We start from the raw sequence: 24431 nt of genomic DNA on the forward strand, positions 1-24431 counted from the left end.
TGGGGCAGTGGGGAGGATAGGGAAGGGCTGTCCCTGGCCAGCCGAACCGTTAGCCACCTGGGCTCACATCCTGCTAAAAGCTTGAAACAGCCTGGCAATGAAGCCTGCTTCTGGGTTTTGCATTGTCTGCTGTGCAGCCGGGGACTGCTGTTACCTGTGGCTTTTGTGGTGGGGGAGGAAGGGGAGGAGGTGAGGTGGGGGCGGGGATGTGAGGCTCCCAGAAGCTCAGTTGGGGAGCACATGTGCTTGAGAAGGTGCAAGTGAGCATGCGTGCGCGTACGTGGATTCTCATGCATGCCATGCCCAGCCAACCACCTCCTGTGGTAAAGGTTGTAGCTTTGTGGACAGGACCAGGGGAGCCCATGCTGGGGGACTTGTCAAAGGTGGTCCCGGAAAGTTGGGGCCAGCACCAAGGGAGCACAGTCAGGGGAGGAGAAAAGGAGAACTCGGGGGCAGAGTGCTGAGCAAGGGCACCTGGCTGAGGGGTCCCCCGGGCGGCACCACCAAGTGTGAGAGTGACCTGTGACAGTTATCACCACCAATGCTTGCACCCAAAGTCCCCAGCTCTGAGCCATCCTCACTGAGAGCCTGTAGCACCCCATGGTGGGCCCCTGTTTGCTGAGTCATTTGATCCCTCACAAGCTCACCCCACAAAGACAGGTAGTCATAATGAGTCGCCGCCACCACCATCATGGTCATCAAACCTATCATCCACTGAGTGTTAACCATGTACCAGGCACTGTGTTTTACATTTTTTTAATTTTATTGTGCTAAGAACATTAAACGTGAGATCTACTCTCTTAAATTTTTTTTTTTTTTTTTTTTTTTGAGAACGAGGGGGCTTTATTACAAATGCAGTTGACTGCTTAGGACTCCCTCTCCAATTTTTCTTTTCTACTCTCTTTTTCTCAATACATCCCTCCAGGGCAGGTCAGTAGGCCATTAGGGAAGAGGTATACGGGGAAAATTAAAAGGAGCAATGCTTTCTCCAAAATCATCTGAAATAACCATCGAGTCCTCTTGGCTCCAGCTTGAGAATCTTCTGGTGGAAAGGGTGTGAGATTCAAATTTAGCTCTTATCTTCAAGGTCCTCCATATCTACATCCTGGGGGGCTTTTGTCTTCTTTTTTGATCTGGGCTGTGGGTCACTAGTCCTGGTTGGCTTGGGAGGGGCTTCCACTTCCATGGCTGCTTTCTCTTTCTGGGCAAGTCGGATCTGCTGGAGGAGTTTCCTGCACATCTTCCCAGACAGAGTAATGTTGGCACGTGCACTGGACGCCCGCTTCTTGAGGTGGTGCCGCGTAATCAGTCCTTCGTCTATCACAGCTCCGACCACCCAATGCTTCAGTCGCCACTCCCGGTTCAACACTTGTCGTCGCTTGAACAGCTTCTTCTTCAGCTCCGTTCGCGGCCCATTGATCTTTCCACTTGGAGCACCCATAGCTGCGCCGCTAGGCTGGCTCTGGGTCCACGTTTCCGTTCTACTCTCTTAAATTTTTAAGTGTACCATACATTATCACATTTTCCCATTTCATCCCCACAGTCTGAGAAGGTACTTATATTGTTTCCATTTTAAAATGAGAGAACGGAAGCTAGGTTCATAGAGATTAACCAAGTTGTCAAGGTCACTTGTCAAGGAAATGAAAAAAGCAGGATTTAAACCAAGCAAAGGACTCCAGAACCCATTCCCTTAAAAAGGGAAAAAAGTTCTGGTTCTCACTGTTTGACAGATGAGAAAACAGGTTCAACCAGGATCACACGGCTGGTGAGTTGGGACTTAGCTCACGTTCTTCACACCATCCTGCTTCCCCAGGGCCTGCCCGCCCTGGCCTTTACCTTTGACCCCTGACACTTGCTCCTGGGGCTCCTGGGCAGCAGGGGGGCCCTAGTGCCTGGCCAAGACCCCCTCACAAGGCTTTCACCCTACCTAGGGCAGCTCACACCCCTTTCCTCCCTTTCGCGCAAGACCCAGGGCTTTGCCTCATCTCCCCACAACTTAACTGCCTATTCCAGCCCACCATTTTGGGGTTCAGAACCCTGGCCCCAGAATCCTAGCTGCAGAGGGGGCCACAGCCCCTCACCACCTCCCTTCCTGGGCCTCAGATGCCCGGCCTGCAGAGCATCTTGCTTCAAGGGCTTCCCTCTGGATCAGGCAGGGAGACGTTCAGGGCACACAGCAGGGCTAACCCAGGGCGCTTGAGATATCATTAGGAACCAAAGATAAATAAATGTCCCCTTGGGCTCTGGTCCTTGGAGAATAGAGCTTGCCAAACCCCTCCTCACCTGCCAATCGCCACTGTGGAGCGGGCCATGTGGAAAACTCCCTTTTCCTAGGAGTTAGGATTCTAGAGTTCTTGTACCAGCTGTGTGGCCTTGCTCAAGTCACCACACCTCTCTGGTCTTCAGTTATCCCTGCTGTTAACTCCCTGGCCCACCTTACTCATGAGGTTATGATGAGAGGCCCATGAGATCCGGATGTGACAGCGCCCTGTAAGCCAGGAAGCCTCACAGATGAAAACGCCATCATCTGCCCACCTTTGGAGGGAGGTAAGGAAAAGGTTTGGGCTCAACTTTTACATATAAATTGTCAAAACCAGACAGGCTTTTGAACAAGTCTCTGTGTTTTCCCAGCTATGCTCCCTGGAGCCCAGGGCTCCTCAGAAATGCCACAGGGCAAAGCAGAGTGCCAATTCACCAGAAACTGATGCTATGTTGTCAATCAACCATACTTCAATTAAGAGAAAAGCAGCCGAAGGGGTTTCCCATACAGTTGTATTGGAAGCAATTGCAGGGCCACATTCTGACTGATTGACCTGTGCAGTTGCCTGAGGCCTTGTGCTTAGAAAGGCCCCAAACTTGATGTGATATTCTGATGTCATCATCTTGAAATCTTTAAGATTTTTTTTTTTAACAAGGGGATGGTTGGATGGCATCACCGACTCAGTGGACATGACTTCGAGCAAACTCTGGGAAGAGAATGAAGGACAAGGAAGCCTGGCATGCTGCAGTCCATGAGGTCGCAGAGAGTCAGACTCAACTTAGCAACTGAAAAACCCAGCCTTTCACTTTGCACAAGGCCCCACAAATGCCATAGCCAGTCCTGACTAATAGCTCCAGGACCAAATAAAAAGCAGGTTTGACCTTTTCAGTATCCAGATGGGGAAACTGCAACAGCAGTCCAGAAAAAAAGAAGGGACTTACCCAAGGTGACACTGTTCTTTGGGGTAGGAGCTCAGATGAAGCCCCCAGTACTCCTGACTCAGCTCTGAGCTAGCTCCCCTCTGACTCCCAGGGTGGGCCTCAGTTACTCCCCTTCTGGTGCTAATGAGCAAACTGAGGCACACGGAGACCTCTTTGAGGTCACAGAGCTGTGACGGCTGTAGTGATGATGGGATTGACCTCCATTTTTGACCCTTTATATCCTTTCTGGAATACAAAAGAACGTGGGTAAGATGACATACCTCTATATGTAAACAGAGACTAAACGGTTCATTTTCAAAATTATGACTTAGTCCTCTCTCACTTGCCCACCAGCTGCTCCAGCTGTTCATGGGCTAGAACCACAGAAGGGGCGGGGCTAGCCACCCTTCACCCAGCTAAACCACGTCAGCAGTGAACGTTACCAACTCACTGGGTACTTCCTCAATCAGTGATTGGACCCTCTTGGTGCCAAAAAATAGAAATATGAAAGATTCAATAACAACCGTTTCCTCTCAGTCCATCTTGTCCCTCAAGGTTCTCTCAGCAGTTAGTGGGAGGCACTCCCCAGCCCTGCTCCGCCCAGCCAACCCTTGCCCCGTCGCCGGCCCATCTCTTCACTTCCTAGTTTCTTTGTGAAACAGGAACTGAGCAAGCAGTTCAAGTGAGGTAGGCTGGTGGTTGAGAAAGTCCCAGTGGTCCATGGCAAGACCCTGAAGCTGAAAAGCTGATTTCCCTCCCATTGGTCCTGAGTAGTCCTAGGACTTCTTGCTTGTCATACCTCCTGTGTTTTAGAATTGCTTGGGCTGAAAGACCCTGCCCTTGACAAGGTGGAGACACGCAGGATATGGGCCACTAGGTCACGAAGTGGAGATTTTAGCTGGGGTCCAGATAAGATGTGCCAAGGCTGGAAGAGAAACTCTGGGTGGAGCCTGGAGGGAATTGAGATGGAGTCACCCAGCAGGGACCAAGCTTTCCAAGCACTGGACACTGAGCCAAGAGCGCTTTCTCTATACGTGTCATCTGAGTAACGCTGGTTATACTTACACACACACACACACACACACAGAGGCATACACACACACACACACACACACCCCCCCACACTCCTTCCCTCCAACCCCCGCGCAAGGCCCACATTATCATTGTCATTCTCTTCATTAGAGCTCATGGCCCAGAGTCACTTGCCCAAGGTCACAGAGCCCAGCCTCTTCCTCTGATGGTAATTGCCACAGCTGCCTGCAGGTGTTTTTTTGTTTTTAAACCCAGACCTTATCATGAGTTCAGAGATTCAGAGATGACTGTCTTTCCCTCCCATCAGCCCCTGCTGCCAGGGGCTCCCCGGCCTTCCCAGAGCTGCGAGCTCCCCATGTGCTGTCTATATGTGCGGGGATGGTGGCTTCCTGCCCAGGCTCTTGGCTCTCTTCTGCCCTCCTCTCACTTGCACTTCTGCTGTCCTTGCCCTTGACCCCGCCTAAAATGACCATCATGAAGTGTGACAACGGCTCTGGCTACCAAGATGGACTTTACCTTGGAAATGCCCAGGTATTTCCAAGGGACTGTGTGGTCTCCACTTGAATGTTTCTAGAGACAGGAAGATCACTATTTACCAGGGCTGAGCTAGTACCAACTGAATATCAAAAAATGTCTTCCATGAAATGAACCCAAATCTTCCATTTATCTCTTCCCCATCATTCCTGGCCACCTAGAATACTGCCCTTTCATCTATACAACAACTGTTTGAAGTTGGTTTGCTTCCCCATCCCAACCCTCTAAGCCAGGTATTACAGATGTGAATACTCCTTAGGTTGACAAGGATGCCCCGGCAGATCGCCTGCATTTAATCAACCCTAACTCTCCAGCTATTGTGTATGTGATGCCCCTCCCAGATGCCCTCCGCATCCTCTTCACCCCTGCTTTGTTTCAAGGTAGCCCTGTGGTACCCCAACCAGGATAGGGTGGCAGTTCTCTCACCTTCTTGTTCAGAAACTCTATATCAGAGGCACTTGAACCTAGGGGCGAATAGCACGGGCCTTGAACCCAGACCAAGCCTGTGTTTAAGTTAGCTCTGTTACTTCTTAGCTGTGTTGGCCTACACAGTCTGCTGAACCCCTCTGAGTCTTGGCTTCCTCCCTGGAAATGAGGATAACAGCAGTGCCTGCTTTATAGGGTTGTTGTAGAGCCCACTGCCTGCCACATAGTGTTCTTATTTTCAACTGGATGTGTGTGGGTGTCAGGGAGAGGTGAGAATCAGAATCATTTGGGAAGTTTTCCAAATTTAGATAGCGCTTATCTAAACTCTTACTCTCTCACAGCAGGCTTGTACCCATTTGCAGAGTGACGGATGCGTTCATACAAGTCTGGGTCGCATCAGCCACAGATATTCCACCCGTGATCATCTAGCTAATTAGAATCTCTTGGGATGAGGTGCAAGTCAGGGGCTGCTCTATGTGAATGCAGTCTACAGTGACCTTTGTGTCTATGGAAGCCCAGGATCTGCCCTCTGAAGGTTCTCTGAAGATCTCGCTACTTGTGGAATACTCCCCCTACCCCACAACACATACACACACACCACAATACTCCTGCCCCACCTATTATACTCTACATATCTTTGCCATAATGACCCCAATTTAAACTGCTTCCCCTGGTTGGGGATGGCAGGGCCTGTGGTGGCATTAAACGTTTCTGAAGTGCCTCCTGTCGTGCTTGGCAAAGAACAGTGCTGGGCAGATGTAAGCTTGCCACTCCTACCTAAGATGGAAGCTCCCAGGTGCAAGGGACCCTGACAGCTATTATCTCACATCTCCTCAGAATACCTGGCACAAGGCTCTGGGCAGAGAGCTCTATCCTGGGTCCTGTTTGCCAGCCCATTATCAAGTTGGAGGTGGCCTTGTTCTCTGAACTACTGACCTGGATCGCTTTTTCAACTGAGGGCTTTGTGTACCTGGAACAGAAACTATAAAATACAAATGTGTTGCCCGGAAGGCAACACCTATTAAAAACGTGTTTAGGGCCCATTAGCCAGCTGGGGCCTGACCTAATGGGACCGGGGCCAGGGCAGTCTGCTGGGACTAACGTTCCGAGAAGGCAAGTGCGGAGAAGGGAGCCCAGGACCCCCTGAGAGGACACAGCGGACCAGGAGAGAGAGATCTGAAAAGAAGCCAGAGGGGAAGGGCCGAAAACCCCCGCTCCCTTCTGTCCCGCGGGCGAGTCGCCCCGCTGTACTTCTCTCGAGGTCCCTTCACCCCCTCCCCCACTCCTCTGCCTTCTCCCTGCCTCGACGAGGCGGTCGCGGCGCCTAGCGCCGGGCTGAGGTGGCTGCCTTTGAAGACTGCGGTTAGTGTGTGAGCTCGGCTCGCGGCCGGGGCTGAGCAAACAGGAAGCCGGCACATCCTGCGCGGGCCCGGGACGCGCGCTCGCGGCGAGGGCCGGGAAGGTTGGGCCAGCGGCTCCTCCCCGGCTGCTCCGCTCCGGCCGCCCGAGACCCATATGCCCCAAGCCCCGCAGCCGCGTGTCCCGCGCCTGGCGCCCCTGATCGCCGTACCCTGTCCCCCAAGGCCCGCCAGGTCCCCCACACCGCGCACCGTGGCTCGGCAGTTCCCGTGGCCCGGGGTCGGTCTGGAAAGGACTTTGGGGCTGGAAAGCGCAGGCCCCGTGGAGGATAGAGGAAGGGGTGCGAGCTGGCAGCGCTGGTCTTTTTGCGAGTCTACCGGGCAGGCTGAGTAGGACGGAGCCAAAAAAGTATGCTTTCAGCTTGAGGGGAAAGGACCTAGGCTTTCCTGAGCTCACCCCCACCGATGGATGGTGGGAGGGCATAGGGCAGGCTGGAGAGTAGGGGGAGGAAGTCAACAGAACATCTTGGGAACAACCTCGAATTTCACAAGTGCCGCGTAATGGAAAGCCTTGAAAGGTGCACATCTTTTCCCCCAAGGATTCCCCTTCTGGAAATGTATCCTAAGGGGAAAAAAATAAATAAATAAATAAAATGTAGCTATGAATATTTCCTTTAAGGATGTACGATGAAGAGTCAAAATATCAAGCCAACGTAAATGCATCTGTAGAGGCCTGGTGAAATAATCGTGGTGCATTATGCCTGGGCTTCTCGGCGGCCATTACAAATCACCTCTAGCAGAGCGTGCATAGCGCCAGAAAATCTTGATACTGTGGTCAGCTTGACAAGCAGATACCAATGCACTGTGTGAAGTGGGACTTGAACTTTTGAAAATTTAAAAACAACTTTATTTAGATACAATTGAAGTACAATAATTTGCACTTTTGAAAAGTATACGGTTTGTTGAGTTTTTACATTTGTATATAATGATGAACCATCTCCACGACCGAGAGTGTAAACTATCCATCACCCCCCAAAGCATCCTTGGGTCCCTCCTGATCGCTCCCTTCCTTCCCCAACGCCCCAAACCACTAATCTGCTTTCTGTGCAAATTGTACTGCAGAGAGAGAGAGAGAGAGAGAGAGAGAGAGAGAACAGAAAGGGATATTTGAACTTTCTTCTCTTTGTTTATCTTTCTTTTCTAAATTGTATATGATACAAATGAATCACTTTTGTGATAAGATTGTTTTTAATGTTATTGAAATGTCTGCCACCAAAGACCCAGAAAGTGAACATTCTAAACTTAGCATACAGATGTTCGAGAAATGCCTGCCGAAAGGGATGTTTGCTGGTGGTGTGGACTGACTTGCAATTGCATTTTTTTGTGTGTGATGATGACTGTGGTGGTGATAAATATAAGTGTGATGGCCAAGGGATGTTGACTCTGGGTGTGACTGCTCTGTGAGGATGGCTGGAGGTATGCCGGTGGTGGTGGGGATGACAGCTGCAGGGTAATGATGACGGAGGGTATATGGCTCTAGGAGTTATGGTTGTAGGGGTGAGGGCATCACTGGGCATGACTGGCTCTAGTGATGGTGTCTGGAAGGGTGGTAGCATGGATGACAGTGGCAGTTGGGAGGCAGATACAGACAGATGACCCAGGTGTGTTGACGGCAGGGATGAGAACCCGAAGGTGTTGGCTGCAGGAAAGTGCTCATGGTGGTAGAGCTGATGGTCGTATGGGGAAGAGTGTCATGGGGATGACTGGTTGTAATGTAAGGGTAACAGCTGAAAGGATAACAGTTGTGACAGTCACAGAGGCAGTGATGACGACTGTAGGGGTGATGGCTGTGGTTGTTCTAGCAATAATGGCTGTAGATGTGCTGACGGCAGTGGGGATGACTTCAGGGCTGATCTGTAAGGTGATGGCTGTAGATAGGAATGATGACTCTAGGGTGATGGTAGAGGTAGTGATAGCAGTGATGATCTTGGTGATACAAGGTGACTGGGAGCATTGGCCCAACACCAGCAGAGAGATGGTCCCACTTCCAGTATCTGGATTCTGGTCAGTGAGATTAAAGGCTTGAGTAGGCTATATAACATTAGGTCGATTGGCTGAAGGATTGGCAAGGATTGCCATGAGATGGCAGGGTAGGGACTTTTCTCTGCTTGTTCAACCCAAAAGCTGTCTGCATCAGAATCTCTGGAGACTGAAGCTGGGACTTCCTTCCTCCCCAGGGGCCGGCAGGGGCTGCGATTGCTGTAAGAGTAGGTCACGTGACGGGGCTTCCTGTATGCCGCTGCCGCCGGGTGTCCATGGCCCGCACCCCCAAGCTGCCAGTGCAGCAGTCAGAGTGGCAGCCACAGGCTCAGTCCATGCCGTGCCCCCTGGACGGTACTGGCGAGGCTGAGCAAGAGGCCTCCACATCTCGACACCTAGGAGAGCAAGCACAGAGTATCATCAGGATAGAGGACCATGTTGCGCCGTAAGCCCTCCAACGCCAGCGAGAAGGAGCCTACTCAGAAGAAAAAGGTGAGGAGCATCTTTGGGAACTTGTTGCTTCCTTCCCTCTGCTCTCTCAGCCCATCCTCTCCAGAACTCACAGAAGTGGGAAGAGCCAAAGACCTTCTGTTGGGTCTGTAGGTGAGGGCCATTCTCCCAAGGGCATGGGACTAGTAACAGAAGTCCAGGAGAGACTTCCCAAATTGTAGAGAAACAGAGTTATAGAATACACTCTCGGAAGCCTTGAGTTGCAGGATTCAACACTACCAGGGTAAGAGACTTAAAATTGGGACTAGAATCCTAGACTAGAATTTAAGAATTATAGAATACAATTCTCAAGTTGAACCTAAGACTATTTAGTCTCTCCCCTACAGCGGTCCCTCGCGAGCCTGCCTCTCAGGAGCCATCTCACTCACAGGGCTCCACTGGGCTGCCCAGCCAGGAGCCATGATGCTCCCAGAGCCCCCGCCCTTTGGCCCTAGCCTGAGCTTGGCCATCTTCATTCAGCTTTGTTGTAGCTCCCGGGGGCCCACAGAAGAGGGGGCCACCTGAAGACGCAGCCCAGATTTCCAGATTCAGGGAAAGGGCCTCCAAAGGGGGCGTGCAGGTTCTTCCCAGCTGGGGAGAAATTATTTGTGAAGAATAAGAAATGAAGCTGCTGAGATGAGGCGTGGGAGTGAGGGCTGAGGGGGAAAAATTCCGTGGGTGGGGAGCAGGCATATTTTAAAGGCCAGGAAGAAAAGCAGCTGCTCATCTTCCTGGAGTTTTGAGGCCAGCCTAGAAGATTCCTTGAAGGCTCTGCCACATTTAGGTTTCTCTAGTTGAATTTGAGGATTTCTAGACTTCAATCTTGGACTCAATTGTCAGATTCTCCCCATCCATCAGCAGGTACATCCCACACACCCAGCAGGATCCTAGGACCATCCCAACTAGGCCTGAGCAGGTCGGAGAGGCCAGGCATAGCCACAGGCCAAGGTCAGGGGCCTCCAGGCCCCCATGGTGCCCTGCTGCTTTCCCCTGGAGCCTAGCCCAGGTGCTCCGTGGGGAAGCCCCTTTGTCAGAGGAGCGGCTCCCAGGCACAGACCGAACCAGCTGAGAAGCCGAGCCTCAGGGCACTGGGGTGTATATCCTGCTCCCCCTCAAGTCCTGGGGTGGCTGCCACTTCCGGCTGTATTCTCCCCCACCCCAGCCGCTTCGCTGAGGTTGCAGTGGAGGTGGGCGGGTGGGAAAGAGATTCACCACTCTTCACACAGGCTCTGTCACCCCTGTCCAAGCCCCACACAGCGCCAGCCCCGGCAGACTAACCTGGCAGACTTGCCATTGGCTGGCCCTCCTCAGCGAGTGGGTCCACTTCCCCTTGCTCTTCGGCTGACGGGGGTGGGAAACAGAGACCGCCCAAGACACTGCTGGGCCTCAAACTACAGGGGAGCTGAGCGGAGAAAAGAGTCTGAAAAAGAGCTGACACTTCCACACCAGCAGCCTGTGCCGTCTCAGGTGGAGGGGCCTGGAGGCTCACAGGAGCCAGAAATCCCGTTTTCTCTCCCCACTTCCATCATCCAGATTCTGGGTTTGGTGGATTTCTGGGATTCCCCACAGGCCTCTCCCATGAGAGTCCTGGCTGTTGCAGCCCTCTGAGGGCCATGTCCTCTAGGGCAACATCGGCCTGGCAAACCCTGCCTCAGCCCATCAGAGCCTGGGCCAGCCCCCAGAGCCACCCTCCCAGCCGCATCCCCTGGAAACACTCTTAGACAAGCCAGCTTTCCAGAAGGCAGACACAGCAGCTTCCCCAGGCTGGGAGGCAGCAGCACAGCTCCAGCTCTGTGACTTGGGCACGTCCCTACCCCTCAGAGGCCAAGGCAACGTGGTGGAGGGAATAGTACAAAGGCTAGTGTGAAGTAAGTGGAGGATGTGCTGGGAACCTTGACAAAGAGGGATAGGTCCTGACCTCCCCACCTCAGCAGGTTGTATGGATCACCTGCAACAGTACATGCGAGTGTGCTATCACATGTGTGCCTGTGCACATGAAGGGGTGCACGCTGAAGCCGTGGGTGGGGGCAGAGAGCCCACTGCCAAAAACAAGCCTTAAAGTGGAGAAAACAAGACCTCGTAGCTCACCAGATGCTGGGTGCTATGCTATGCACTCATCTCTTAGCTCGTTGGCGCTTCACAACAGCCTTGTGAGGTGGGGGCCAGTGTTGTTTTTACTTTATGGCCAAGGCGCAGAGAGGTGAAGTGATTTACTCAAGGACACACAGCTAGGAAGCTGCCAAGCAGGGAGTGAAGCCAAGATCTGTCAGTGTCCAGAGTCTTAACCCTTTCCCCCTCTACTCTCATCTCCCTACTGACCTCAAAACCACTGGAGAAGTCTGATGCACATAAAAGACTCAACCTATCAGCAGAACGGCTCTGCAGGGCAGGCCCAGATGGCTATGGACTGAGTGACCTTCCAAGGAGCCCCAAGCAGAGTCAGGAACAAGCCTTCTAGGGTGGTGGGGTCAGGATGTGTGTGTCATGAAGGACTGAGGAGATGCCCAGGTTGAGGGGGGAGGGAGGTTGGGGGAGGCAATACCCCTTGGCTGCCTTTCGGAGGCTCTTGCCTCCATCAAAGCATCTCTTTGCACTCTCTCTGATCTGTTGGAGTATAGGCAGTGGGCAGGAGTTTGTCCTCGGACCTGCCTCCCCTAAGGATAGTCCTACCCCATCACACACCTACTCTTCACTACATCCCAGACCTGCCACCAGGGAAAATGGAGAGAACTCAAGGCTCCCATCTGAGGGGTCACTTGTCCACTCCTTCCAGTCTCTCCCTGCCCCTCTCTTCTCCAATCTTGGCACATTACTTTTGCTGGCTCCCTTCCTACAGCACACCTTGGTGTGCCACCCCCCACCCCCACCACTAGCATGCACTTCATATTTTCCATGGCTCCTCATTGCCCACAGGTGAACACCGTGGCTGGCAAGGGCCTTCCATGGCCTTTTCTGCTCCACCATTCACCCCAAACACTGGTATACCCACCATTCCATCATCACTTTTGATCAAACCCTTCCCAGCTTCACCTGGAGCAATCCTGGATCCCCAGGACAGCCCAGCTCAAACGTGCCTCTTCCTCCACGAAGCCCTCCAGAGCCCTTCTCCCTCCATATTCCCACCTGCTCTCCTGGTAGCTTCTTCCAAATCCCACCTGCAGTCGCCATTACCCTTCATCTACTTCTGAAAAAGGGGCAACTTCGTGAGCTCTGAGCACAGTAACAAGCAGAAGCTTCCAGAATCGCGGACATGGGCTTGATGCTGGCCTCCACCTACTGCGTCACTCCATCTAGGATGCTTCATTTCTCCCAGTTTCAGTGTCCCCAGCTGGAAAGAGTGGGTGTAAGACGGGGCTGCAGGGAGGCTGAAGTGAGTGAACACATACACAGTGCTTGGCAAGGCACAGGGCACAGGGAAGGTACTCGACCTCTCGTTACTGGATTCCCACACATGCACAGGCCAGCGTCCAGAGCCCAGAGGGTGCTCAGTATGCAACCGGTATGCTGAAGGAGCAGACAGCATAGCAGCAGAGACACCTGGGATGGGGTTGGGGGGGACGCTGGAAAGCTGTGCTTACTTAGAAAGCAGGGAAGAAGACGCCAGGCCCAGCAGGGTGAGCCTCTGAGGGGGTGATGGGGGAAGCTTCCTGCAGGGGGGTGGCGCCTTTAAAACTAGATTTGAAAATCCTTTTTATTGAAGTATAATATCCATACAAAGAAGCGTGTACATCACAAATGTAACACTCAGTGGATTTCTGTAAAGTGAGCATCCCCATGTAGGCAGCCCCTGAATCACACAGAACACTTCCAACACTCCAGAAGTTTCCCTCATGCCCCTGCCAGTCACTGCATGCCCCTTCTCCCCCAAAGGTAACCAGCCATTCTCCTGACTTCCAACTGCATGGATTAGTTTTGAACTTTCTGTACAGGGAACCATACAGTATACCCTGGTGGCAGATCCCTTCTGCCCAACAGTGTAGCTGTGAGCATCACCATATTGCTGGGGAGAGTTGCACAAAGTTCACTGCCGTGTGCTATCCCCTCATGTGACTCTGCCACAGTTCACAGGTCCTCTCTACAGCTGATGAGTGTTTGAGTTGTTTCCAGTTAAACTGGGTTCTGAATGATGGGAAAAGCTATGGTTGATTGTAGGGAAGGCGAGGGGTAGGAGCTGCGAGGGGCTGCCGTGTCCCGTGCTCACCCCTCTCCGCCTCACAACAACCCAGTGAGATGGGTGCTGTGCTCTTCATTTCACCCATGAGGAAACAGGAGCCCAGAGAAGTTGAGAAATTCACCCAGCTTTACACAGCTGCTCCATGGCAGAAGCAAGATGTGAACTCTTGCCAGCTGACGCCAAATAAAGAGACTGAGGTTTGGGGAAGATAAAGAAACTTACCGAAGGTCACACTCAGCAATGTGTGACGCCCAAACAGTAGTTCTTTCCGAGAGGCCCGCATACTCCCCTTAGACGTGAAAATGGGGCTTACAGTGTATGGTACCACCTCCCTCCCAGGGCCCCCAGGAGGGCCTCACCCTAAAGGGAGGCCAGGCAGAAAATCCAAAAGGACTCAAGGATTTCCACTCATACCTGGGTAGGGGATCACTTCAGACTTACTGAAAGGCATTGAGGATATTTGGGGTGCTCCTGAGTTTAGAGGTGGGTGGGGCAAAAGACCCTTATCCTTAGTCCCCCAAAGAAATTTTCTAGTCCTTTCTGTGTACGCAGGCCAGGGTTGAGGAGCACCCGGCCAGGCCCACGTTCCAGCACAGTCCTCATGGGCCTTTTAGATTGTTTTCTCCCATTTCGAGCTAAAGCTGGGACAGAGGTCCCAGGAGCCAAAAAGCCGCCCTCCCAGCCACCCCCAAACCCCGACGACGGCAGATTAATGACAGGAAAAGGAAAGAACTGCAATTAGAGGGCAGCCTAGTGGTCAGTTTACTCTTCCTCAACAAAGCCCACTTCCGGCCCCACGCCTTCCCTGCTGCGGGCTTTCCAGGCTCACTGGTCCCTGGGGCTTCAGGGGCGACTCTCAGCCTCCTGGTCTGCAGACCAGACTCGGGCTTGGTGAAGGGAAAGCCACAATAGGCCTGATCAGCCTAAATATAGGCGCCCAGCCTACCCTCCTTGGGCCCGGACCAGCCTGGTGCCCACCCTCTCTCTGTTCCCTCTTTTCCAGGCAATAAGAGGAAGAAGTTATCCAGGCAGCTGCATACTAGCTATACAAGAGGGGGGAAATGAATGGAAGGTGGAGAAGAGAAGGGGAGAACGAAGGAGAAAAAGAGGAAAAAATAGTGGGTAGGGAAAACCAGGGAAGGAGGATGGAGGAGATGCATGGGAATAGGAGCAGTCACCCCACCACCGCCCTGTACCACTCAGGTCCCTTTCCCAGCTCCCCAGCATCACATGCAAGGGGCTTTCTCCCTAAGGATGCAGGCACCTCACCCAGGAGGCCTTAATGGTGGTGGTATCTGCTTGACCTGGCCGCTGACCTGGTTTCTGGTCCGCTAGCTTGCTGTGACCTCTCAGAAGGTGTGGCCACTGCCACTGATCGCTGACTTGCTCTTGGTCAAGACCAAGGGAACTGAAGTGCTCCACTGTAGTCCCTGGGAGCGGGGGACCAATTGTGTGTATGGGGGGGAGTGTGATGCTGCCCCTGCCCTGGGGGATTGTCACTGGACCCCCCTTTTGTAGGAAAGAGGATGTGAAACTTTCAACTTTGTGCAGGTTTGGGGCTTCGGTTCCTCAAGCCCTTATCTCTGGTGTCTGCAGCCGACCCCACTCTATCTGTCTGGCCATCTGTGAACCCTGGTTCCTGTGTGCACCTCTGGTCTTGACTTGATTCGGGTTCAGCCTCCCCTTCTTGTGTCTCAAGTCAGCTCTCCTTACCTGGCCCGACTTTCTCCTGCTATCTTGCCATGTGCATGCGTGTGCAGTTAAGAAAGCTCATTTCCTGAAAACAGGCTTATCAGTGCTGTCGACTGAAAATAAATGCATAACCTAAAAGTTGAGAATTATGGTTTATTGAGTGGACTTGCTGAGGACTTGGGGGGTGGGGGATGGGGGAAGCCTCTCAGATAGCTCCGAGGGACAGCTCCCAAGAGGTAAGGGAGGAGCCAGAATACAAAGGAGTTTTGTAACAAAGACCAGGTAGTCAGAATATCAAAAGGTTACCGTTAGTTAAAGGAAACTAGACAACCCAAGTAAATAAATGTAGCACTTCTCTGTGTTATGGGAAGATGGCAAGAGTCTGCTATCGAAGTCATTCCTTTGCTATGCAAAGATAAGGGCCAGTATTGTTCTTTCCCATCCTGCGTCCCTTCAGGGAGCATCATCAGGGGTGGTTGAAGTGGCTAAGGGCCTGGCAGCCAGCCGCCAGTCTCCATCCTGGTGCCTTCAGGCTCACCATGGGGTGACTGATGGTTGGATGGCCGTGGCATGCTTTGCTTGCTGATACAGCGGAGATGGGCAAGAGTTTTCATTCACAGCACAAACAATAGGTTGAGCCAAGGACAGAGGAGCCTGGTGGGCTACAGTCCATAGGGGTCCCATGGGGGTCACAATGAATTGGACAGGACTTAGTGACTAAACAACAACAAATCTGAACACTGGCAAGTGTGTAGAATAGCCAGCTCATTAGCAGCTGAGATTAAAAGCAGAGATGAAGACAGAAAATGGCAGTGTTCTTTTATTATGTTAGAACCAATCATTGGTGTCCTAAACCTTTACTCATTCAGTCTGTACCATGGCTTTCCTGAACGCATAATGCCAGTCTTACTGGCCCTTGCATGGGACACCTATGTGTCACGGCCCTCTCTCTTCTTGGGATATCGATGTGTCAGGCTGAAAGCCCCAGTGTGTTTCCCACGATCAGTCACAGGAAACCACGCCTGGGGAAGAGAGAGCCTGGAGGCCGGGCTGCAGGGTTTTGGAGGGTTTGCTCTACTATATGAAGAGCTGATGCTGTTGTACATGAGGTAGGTCTCCAGTAGTAGACACGCGTTTCCTCAGACACATTTAGTCTTTTACTACAGGGTTCTGGGGACCAGAACCAAGGTTCTGGTGGAACAGTGGGCTCAGCCTGTGGCCTGACCGGGTTGAGGCTCCTGAGGTGAGGAGCCTGCTTCAGGGGACCGCTCGCTGCTGAAGACAGGATGAGGACTTGCAGCGTCACCTCTCAGCTCTGGGCCCAGCCCTGGGTTAAACGCGATGTGCAGGGAGCAAGAACAGCTCTGTGCTCCTTACTGACCACAATTGTAATGCAACACAATTTAACTCCTGGTAACACCTCTGCTTCTCCCAGCTCTCCCTTCAGCGCTCCAGCAGCTTCAAAGATTTTGCCAAATCCAAACCCAGCTCCCCTGTGGTGAGCGAGAAGGAATTTAATCTGGATGATAATGTGAGTTCCAGAGCCTCCTTGGGGGATCTGGCTGCGGGCCCTGGATTGGGGAGTGGAGGGGAGGGAGGGAAGTAGGGGAAAGAGGATTTTAGGATTGTGGAAGCAAAGCCTTTTTAAACACGACGGGCCTACCTCTGCACCTACCAAAATTCTGGGCCCTAAAGCTTCACCTGCATTCTTTTCGTTTGCAAATTGCTAATTTAAGTATGAATGAATAGGGCCAAGAATAGGTCTGAGGCTAAAATGAGGATGGGGACCTCTCCTTCCCACCCCTCCAGGGTCTACCTGGACCCCAAGGCCTCCTTCTGCTCCCAAGTCCTGAACCCAGACCTGGGTTCCCGAATTTCCACATTTCTTGTCACAGATTCCAGAAGATGAGTCAAGTGTGCCGACCCCAGAGGATGCCGAGAAGAGCGGCAAGAAGCTGGGGAAGAAGTGGAGGGCAGTGATTTCCCGAACCATGAACAGGAAGACAGGCAAGAAGATGGTGAAGGCCCTGTCGGAGGAGATGGTGAGGCCTGGGACTCAGGTTCACCGCGGGTTGGGGAGGGTGCCACAAGGAAAAGCAGCGGTCTAGTAGTGGGTGAGCATGGCCTTCAGGAGAGCCACTGCCCGGGCACACTGCCTGGCCCCATACAAGCAGGAAGGTCACCGTGGGAAGGGAGCTCCCCCAGTCAAGCATGTGGCAGGAAGGGAGCAGGAGTGGGGTCTGAGGAGGGATGAAGGTCTGGGAAACAAGCTTCCTCGGGACACAGGCCTGAGGAGATGAGATAGCCTGGGGCATATTCATCCATCACGAAGTTTTACTTGAAAAGAGCCACTGGGATTGGGAAGGCTTGATTCAAAGAAGCCTGAAGAAAGAAAATCGAGAAGGCTGGCCGTGGGGACGGGGTTTGGGGCAGAGTACATACACGTATGGCTGAGTCCCTTCGCTGTCCACCTGAAATGATCACAACATTGTTCATTGGCTATATTCCAATAAAAAATAAAAAGTTAAAAAAAAAAAACAAAAAAAAAGGCTGGCCTTGGCCCAGGGAGGGAGGGCAAGACAGACAGCTGTGGGGCAGGCACATCCAAGTAGCTAAAGTCACACCAGGCGTCTGGTTTGCTCCTGGCTCTCGGAGGAGGTGCCCTGGCAGCAGTGTGCTGGAGTTAGCTCCCGCTAGCAGACTCCGCCAGCTCAAGACAGCAGTTGCTCAAATCTTCAGTAATTTCATGAGCCAGGTGTGAGATACAAGCATTATTGAAAATTAATTTATATCAACTTAGAATTAAATCAATTATTTTAAGAAGAAAAAGAGTAAAGTCAGTCTTCAAAATTCATTTCCTAACTCTTGTCCTGCCTTTCACTGTGCTCTGTGCCCTTGTCCCAGTGGCTGGGGGGTGCAAATAGCCAATGCTGCCGCTCATGCTGGCTTCCGTGGTGGTGCCTGCCGATGCAGGAGCCATAGGAGATGCGGGTTTGATCCCTGGGTCAGGAAGAACCCCTGGAGAAGGGCATGGCAACCCACTCCAGTATTCCTGCCTGGGCTATCCCATGGACAGAGGAGCCTGGTGGGCTAGTCCATGGGGTCACAAAGAGTTTAACACAACTGTGAATGCATGCACGCTGCTCATTTAGGCGGTAGATCGGTTGGCCATTGTGGGAAGTATCTACAACACAGAAGCTGGCAACCCCTACAACTCAGGGTTTTTATTCCCACTCAGTCAACTAGCGGAGAAGGCAATGGCACCCCACTCCAATACTCTTGCCTGGAAAATCCCATGGACGGAGGAGCCTGGTAGGCTGCAGTCCATGGAATCTCTGAGGGTCGGACATGACTGAGTGACTTCACTTTCACTTTTCACTTTTGTGCACTGGAGAAGGAAATGGCAACCCACTCCAGTGTTCTTGCCTGGAGAATCCCAGGGACGGGGGAGCCTGGTGGGCTGCGGTCTATGGGGTCGCACAGAGTCAGACACGACTGAGTGACTTAGCAGTAGCAGCAGTCAACTAGTGAAAGAGTTACAACTGCACTGAGGAGGAGGCCCAGTGGGAGTGGGGACTACAACTGGGGAGGCCCGGCAGCTGTGGAGTCAGGCTGACAGGGCTGTGAGTTCCTGCGTGGCCTTGAGAACGTTCCTCCATGACTTCTCACCTGTGAGCTTGGGAGGATCAAGCACCTGTCCTCAAGTGAGGATGAACGGAAATCCTCTGTGTGGCACATAGGAACATAGTTAAAAGTAGTCTCTTCAGCACTGTGACCTGCCTGGCTATGCGCTACTAACACGTCTGAGTTCAGACTCCAGCACCAAGACTTTGCGTGTGTACATGGGCACTTCAGGCTGACACAGCACATTCACATGGTACCAAGGGAGCCTCATTCCACCGGCAGGGCAAGCACTCTCAGTCCCACTTCACAGAAGAGGAAACTAGGGCCCAGAGGGTGCCCTGCAGCCTTGCAAGAGGCATGGCTGGGGTGGCAGCCAGGCCCCAGCTCTCCCGGGAGGCCCGGCTCACTTCCTCTGCACCCGGGCCGGCCCCATGGGCACCTCAACTGATGCTACTCAGGGCTTCCTGCCTCTCCTCCCCTCCAGGGAGATACTCTGGAGGAGGGCTCAGCGTCCCCGACGTCTCCAGACTGCAGCCTGGACAGCCCCGGCCCTGAGAAGATGGCGCTGGCTTTTTCTGAGCAGGAGGAGCGGGAGCTCCCAGCTCTCAGCCGCCAGGCCTCCACAGGTGAGTGTGGGAGGTGGGGGCACACGTGCTGACCCTGGAGGAAAGGACAGGGTGAACACCATACAGGGTGACTGTCTGGGAGGGGGTGGTAAAAGAAATGAATCTTTCCTGTTAATCTGCTGGGACCTTTCCCAGTCTCTTGAAATGAAATCTTCCTAACAATCTCATGGGGCGGTAATATTATTATCCCCACTTCGTTGATGTGAAAACTGAGGCTCAGGCAAATTGAGTGACTTGCGCAAAGTGACCCAGTCTTGAATTTAGTTCTGCCCTCCAGGAGCCTCCGCTGACTGGAAGAACCTCATTGCCCTCTTGGTCTAGGCCTCCTCCACCTTCCAAGGGAAGCTAGAGGCTATGGGCTCCCTGGGCCTCTGACATCCCAGGCTGGGGGTCAGGGTATTGGCTCTCCTGCTGTGAAGACTCCACCTCCTGGACACGAGCCCTTGGTTTGCTGGGCCCGGGGCTCCACTTGGCATCGTCTAGATGTCCCTGGGGCTGGACAGGAGCTTTCAGCAGCCCTGCCTGAATGAGGTTCTGCAAGCTGTGGGCTGCAGACCTACAGAGGCACTGCCTTTCTCACCCTTATGATTAGTTCCAAATTCTCTGATGTTTCTCTTGCTCCAAAGACACCTCCTTACCCCAACTAAAAGTCACTTCTGCCCTTCATCCTGCCCTTCTCAGAATCTGAGTTTCCATGTGATGTAGCTAGACACTGAGTCTTATTAAGTAGACAAAGAAAAATATTGATGCACGGTATGGCTTCTTGTTGGAAGGTGACTTCCAGGAGCCCTGGAGTGGGAGTCAGGAATCCTGGAGTCTAACAGACCCAGGGCTGCCAATTATAAGGTGAGATGCCTTGGGCAGTTCACTTAGCCTGTCTGGTCTCAGTTTTCCTCATCTGCTCATTGGGTGTTGGCCCAGTTGGTTTCTAGAGACCCTCCCAATTTGCCCAGTCTTTGATCCTCTTATGATCAACTATTTTCATGCCTGGGGCCCCTGAAGCTATGCTCGTCAGGGTGGCGGAGAGGTTGGTTCAGAATCACTTCTGCAGTGTGAGACTTCTAGGAGCTCAGTTTTCTTCCCTTGGGATTTCTAGCCAGACCCCCTGAAAGGTACCAGCTGGGCACTGCCCCAGCTGTCCTGGGGACAAAGATGACCTTCCTCCCCGCCCCATTTCCTGCAGGCAGTGAACTCTGCAGCCCCAGCCCAGGTTCTGGAAACCTTGGGGAGGAATCGACTGCACCGCAATACACGGGCCCCTTCTGTGGCCGGGCACGAGTCCACACTGACTTCACTCCCAGCCCCTATGACCGTGACTCACTGAAACTGCAGGTAAGGTCTGCTGAGCCTGGCAGGCTGTACCCATACAGGAGGCTGCACTGAGCCAGGGTTAGGTGGTGTCCACAAGAGGCCAAGGGGCCCCCTCATCCTCCATCCGTTCTACTCTCCTCTCCTCCCACAGAAAGGAGACGTGATCCAGATCGTTGAAAAGCCGCCCGTGGGCACATGGCTGGGCCTGCTCAATGGCAGGATGGGCTCTTTCAAGTTCATCTACGTGGATGTGCTGCCCGAGGAGGCTGTGGGGCCTGCTCGCCCCAGCCGCCGACAGAGCAAGGGCAAGAGGCCCAAGCCCAAGACTCTGCATGAGCTGCTGGAGCGCATCGGCCTTGAGGTTTGAGTTGGGGGCCTGCGCGCATGTCTAGGACCAAGGGATGGGGGCCAGGGCAAGTCAGTTCTGGGTGGAGAGCTGGGTCGTCGTGGGGGTGGCTGGCAAGTAGCCTGCTTCTGCCCACAGGAGCACACGTCCACTCTGCTGCTCAACGGCTACCAGACACTGGAGGACTTCAAAGAGCTACGGGAAACACACCTCAATGAGCTGAACATCATGGACCCGCAGCATCGGGCCAAGCTGCTCACGGCCGCCGAGCTGCTGCTGGACTACGACAGTGAGTGGGCTTAGGAGTGGGGGGGTGGGGGGGTGGGGCAGGGAGGCCTGCCCCAGTCCTGCCCTGGCGCCCCTCTGCAGTGGGCAGGCGCTTTCTACACTTGAATTCCCATCTCTGGGCAGAGCTTGTGAGGAGAAGGGGTTTTAGGAGAGTTTTCTCAACCTCTACAACATCCTGTGAGATCAAAGGGAGAGACTTGAGGCCAGAGGAGGTGAGGCACAGACTTTAGGCCTCAGTGTTGGGTAATGATGGTGCCAGGATGCAAGAGCAGGCTTCCTGGCTACTAGCTCAGTGCTGAAGGTGTTTGCACTCCTGGACAGGAGAGCTGGCCTGGACAGTACTCGGGGCAGGGGGAGGGTAGTGGTGGGCCCCCAGAGGGAGAGACAGCCTCCAGTGGGCTTCCCAGGGTCCCTCCACCCACAAGGAGCCCCTAGGATTTCTGAAGCCCCCTCACCGCTAAAGCCTGAGCCCCCCCAAATTCCTCTTCCTCCCTGGCCTCTGGCAGCTGGCAGCGAGGAGGCGGAAGAGGGCACGGAGAGTGGCCAGGAGCCAGCGGTGAGCACAGTGGCAGACCCCAAGGTGGACATCCCACGTGACTCTGGCTGCTTCGAGGGCTCTGAGAGCGGGCGTGATGAGGCAGAGCTCGCGGGCACTGAGGAGCAACTGCATGGCCTCTCCCTGTCTGGGGCCCCTTGAGGCCAGAGCGGGGATGGACCTGGCCTCCTGTGGTGGCCCTAGGCCGGAGGACTGGCACTGATCCCGGCCCTGCTCCCCCAGGGGCCCCTAGGGCAGCAGAGGCCGGCCAGGCCTTACAGATGCAACTGGAGTGCATGACAGGCCACACAAGCCTGGCCGCCTCCCTCCACCAGCTACTGACAGCACAGCTATTCCAGCTGCGGCCAAGGCAAGGGGGGTACCAAGAGGCCACCAAGGCCTCCAAACCCTCCTTGCCTCCACACCATCTTCCTTTGTCGTGATGATCCTGAAAAGGGGGCCAAGTCAGTGGTTCAGATCCAATCTCTCAACACCCTGGGAAAGGTGACCATTGCAAAGGACTCTAACTGATCACAGATGAATCCAGATTCTCAAAGGTTTGAAGAAAGCCACGTGTGTCTTTCCTACTTTCCTTCACCTTAGTTTTCTTACAGGTTTAGCCACTAAATCATTGTGCCACTTCAACCGAGTGCTTTCTTCAGTCTCGGTCTAGGATGGGGTCAGGATAAGAATGTATAGTTTCTGAGGGCCTTGCTAACTCTGACATTCTGTGATGGTTAAATATCTGCTGTCCTGTTACTATGGCCCAGGACACCAGTGGGGTTTACTGAGGGGGCTGGAGGGGCTTTGGGCTCCCAAATGAAATGGCTCCTGCTCATCCGTTCCATACCTTCCCATATAACTCAAGCCAAGCTGTAACCGCCCCAGCTTAAGTCAATGCCCACACCTCAATAAGCACCCTCCGAGCCCCTCAAATGACACTTTCCCAAGGCTGAGCCAGACCTGGCTTCCAAGGACAGACTGGCCCCTCAGAGGTCCAGGCCCAGACCTGGCCTCTCACGTGGGTCCTTAAAAGCAAAGAAAGCGCAAAGCTTAACATTGTGGAGTCTGCTACTCCACCTTTACTCTGCTAAAGGTTTTGATAGACCTTGAGCTCCAGAAGGGACAGAGTGTTGGTAGGGGGCCTCCCTTGACCCCAGTACCAAGTTTGTGCCCAGAATTCCCCGAGTAACTCTTTCCCAGGGCCCAACTGGCCTGAGGGCAAACACTGCCCACCATGTCTTGGACTGCCTGCTTCGCAGACACACTTGGACCCAGAACCAGAAACTCTGGTAGAAGCCATCTTGGGGGGACGGTTTCAGTGTAAATATGAGGGGGGGTGCTTCCAAGGTGGCTCAGTGGTAAAGAATCTGCCTACCAATGCAGGAGACACGGATTTGGTCCCTGGGTTGGGAAGATCCCCTGGAGAAGGAAATGGCAACCCACTCCAGTATTCTTGCCTGGAAAAGTCCATGGACAGAGGAGCCTGGCAGGCTGCAGTCCATGGGGTTACATGACTGAGCATGTGTGCATGAGGGTGGAGGGTCATGGGTTGGTAGCAATAAACTGGTAGAACTAAATTACTGTCTCCTGTCTTTGCTATGGAGGAGGCAGGGAGGTAAGGGGCAGGGTGTGGGGGGATGGAACAGATCAGTCTCCTTCAAAACTAGACTCAGCAGAATTTCCTTCACTGTCAGGGCCATCTGTCCCTTACCCAAAAGATGCTTGTGCCCTTGATCCTGCTGATGGCTAACCAACCCTTCTCAGAGCCCAGGCTCCTGTGGCCACCAGCCGTGCTCAGGTCTGAGGGTGGGGGGCAATAGCTCTCTCCTTAGAACTACTCATTCCCCACCCCCAGTGACTGAGGAGCCTGTCCTGGGGGCTGTCCAGGCCCAAGAGGGGGAGACTTGCAGTCATCATGGCCTTTTCTCCAAGGTCACCTCTTCTCGGGTCCCACCATGTACCCAGTGAAGCTCCACTGTCTCCTGGGAGGTGGACTGGAGACTAGGACCCTTGGCTTTGTTTCTCCAACATGAACTGCTTTAGGGACAGCAAACTGGAATGTGAGCTCCCACCAGCGTGAGGATGAGGCCACTCCGCTTCCATGCTTTGTTCCCAGCCACAGTCATCCAACTACCGTGAGTGTCTGGGCAGCCCAAATGGCCTCACCACCCGAGGGGTGCTGAATAGTTGCTGTCATTTCAAAAGCGCCAACACGGGCTTTGCATGCATCCTCATGCTATCCCCTCCCTCTGAGGGGATATCTTCCGTCATCTTCCCAATTTACAGAGGCAACAGGTTGAGTGGGAAACCCAATAAGCTTTCAAAGCCTGGCCAGCCCTCCAGAGGGCAGTCTATCCCTCTGTGATGTGCCTCTGACGTCCTTTGACCCAGCCATTCCCTTCCTAGGATTCCATCTGTACAAAGAGCCACATGAGTGCGCACAGATATATGGACAAAGATATTCAGGCCAGCTGTGTGTAAAAAATGGGAAACAATGCAAATGGGGAATTAGTTAGATACATTATGGTTCATTCATACAATGTCATTAAACACAGTGTTGTAGAAAAATATTTAATGACACAGGAAAAATCTTTGTGATTTTTTATTGTTTCACTTGAAATGTTAAAACTATACAAATAACGTACAAACGTTCTTGTAAAAGAAGTCTGAGCAATATCATGGGGGGAAAGTGAGTAATAAACCTTATTTATAGAGTGATTCCATTTTTATTTATGAAAAGGAAATATACACAAGAATAAAGACCAGACAAATC

General features: G+C 53.1%; 1 protein-coding gene and 1 pseudogene across 2 annotated transcripts; one reads left to right on the top strand and one right to left on the bottom strand.

Moving 5' to 3' along the window:
- Window positions 1-808: 808 nt before the first annotated feature.
- Window positions 809-1456, bottom strand: LOC784970 (chromosome 29 open reading frame, human C11orf48 pseudogene; annotated as a pseudogene).
- A 7398-nt stretch (window positions 1457-8854) lies between these two features.
- SASH3 (SAM and SH3 domain containing 3) lies at window positions 8855-24376 on the top strand. 2 transcript variants are annotated; one of them, XM_010821398.4, is made up of 8 exons: window positions 8855-9062; window positions 16361-16456; window positions 16821-16967; window positions 19034-19175; window positions 20359-20507; window positions 20638-20847; window positions 20971-21121; window positions 21627-24376. In XM_010821398.4, exons 1-8 carry the CDS (start codon window positions 9006-9008, stop codon window positions 21815-21817), a joined length of 1143 nt encoding a protein of 380 aa, XP_010819700.1. In that variant the 5' UTR covers window positions 8855-9005; the 3' UTR covers window positions 21818-24376.
- Window positions 24377-24431: the final 55 nt, after the last annotated feature.

This window comes from Bos taurus, chromosome X (genome assembly GCF_002263795.3).
Source record: "Bos taurus isolate L1 Dominette 01449 registration number 42190680 breed Hereford chromosome X, ARS-UCD2.0, whole genome shotgun sequence".
Lineage (NCBI taxonomy): Eukaryota > Metazoa > Chordata > Mammalia > Artiodactyla > Bovidae > Bos > Bos taurus.

What these genes read in the sequence shown, in the direction of transcription:
- SASH3 (XM_010821398.4), top strand. Translation starts at nt 9,006, where the DNA reads ATGTTGCGCCGTAAGCCCTCCAACGCCAGCGAGAAGGAGCCTACTCAG. An exon ending in AGCCTACTCAGAAGAAAAAG is followed by an intron (nt 9,063 to 16,360) that starts GTGAGGAGCATC and finishes TGCTTCTCCCAG; the next exon opens with CTCTCCCTTCAGCGCTCCAG. An exon ending in AATTTAATCTGGATGATAAT is followed by an intron (nt 16,457 to 16,820) that starts GTGAGTTCCAGA and finishes TTCTTGTCACAG; the next exon opens with ATTCCAGAAGATGAGTCAAG.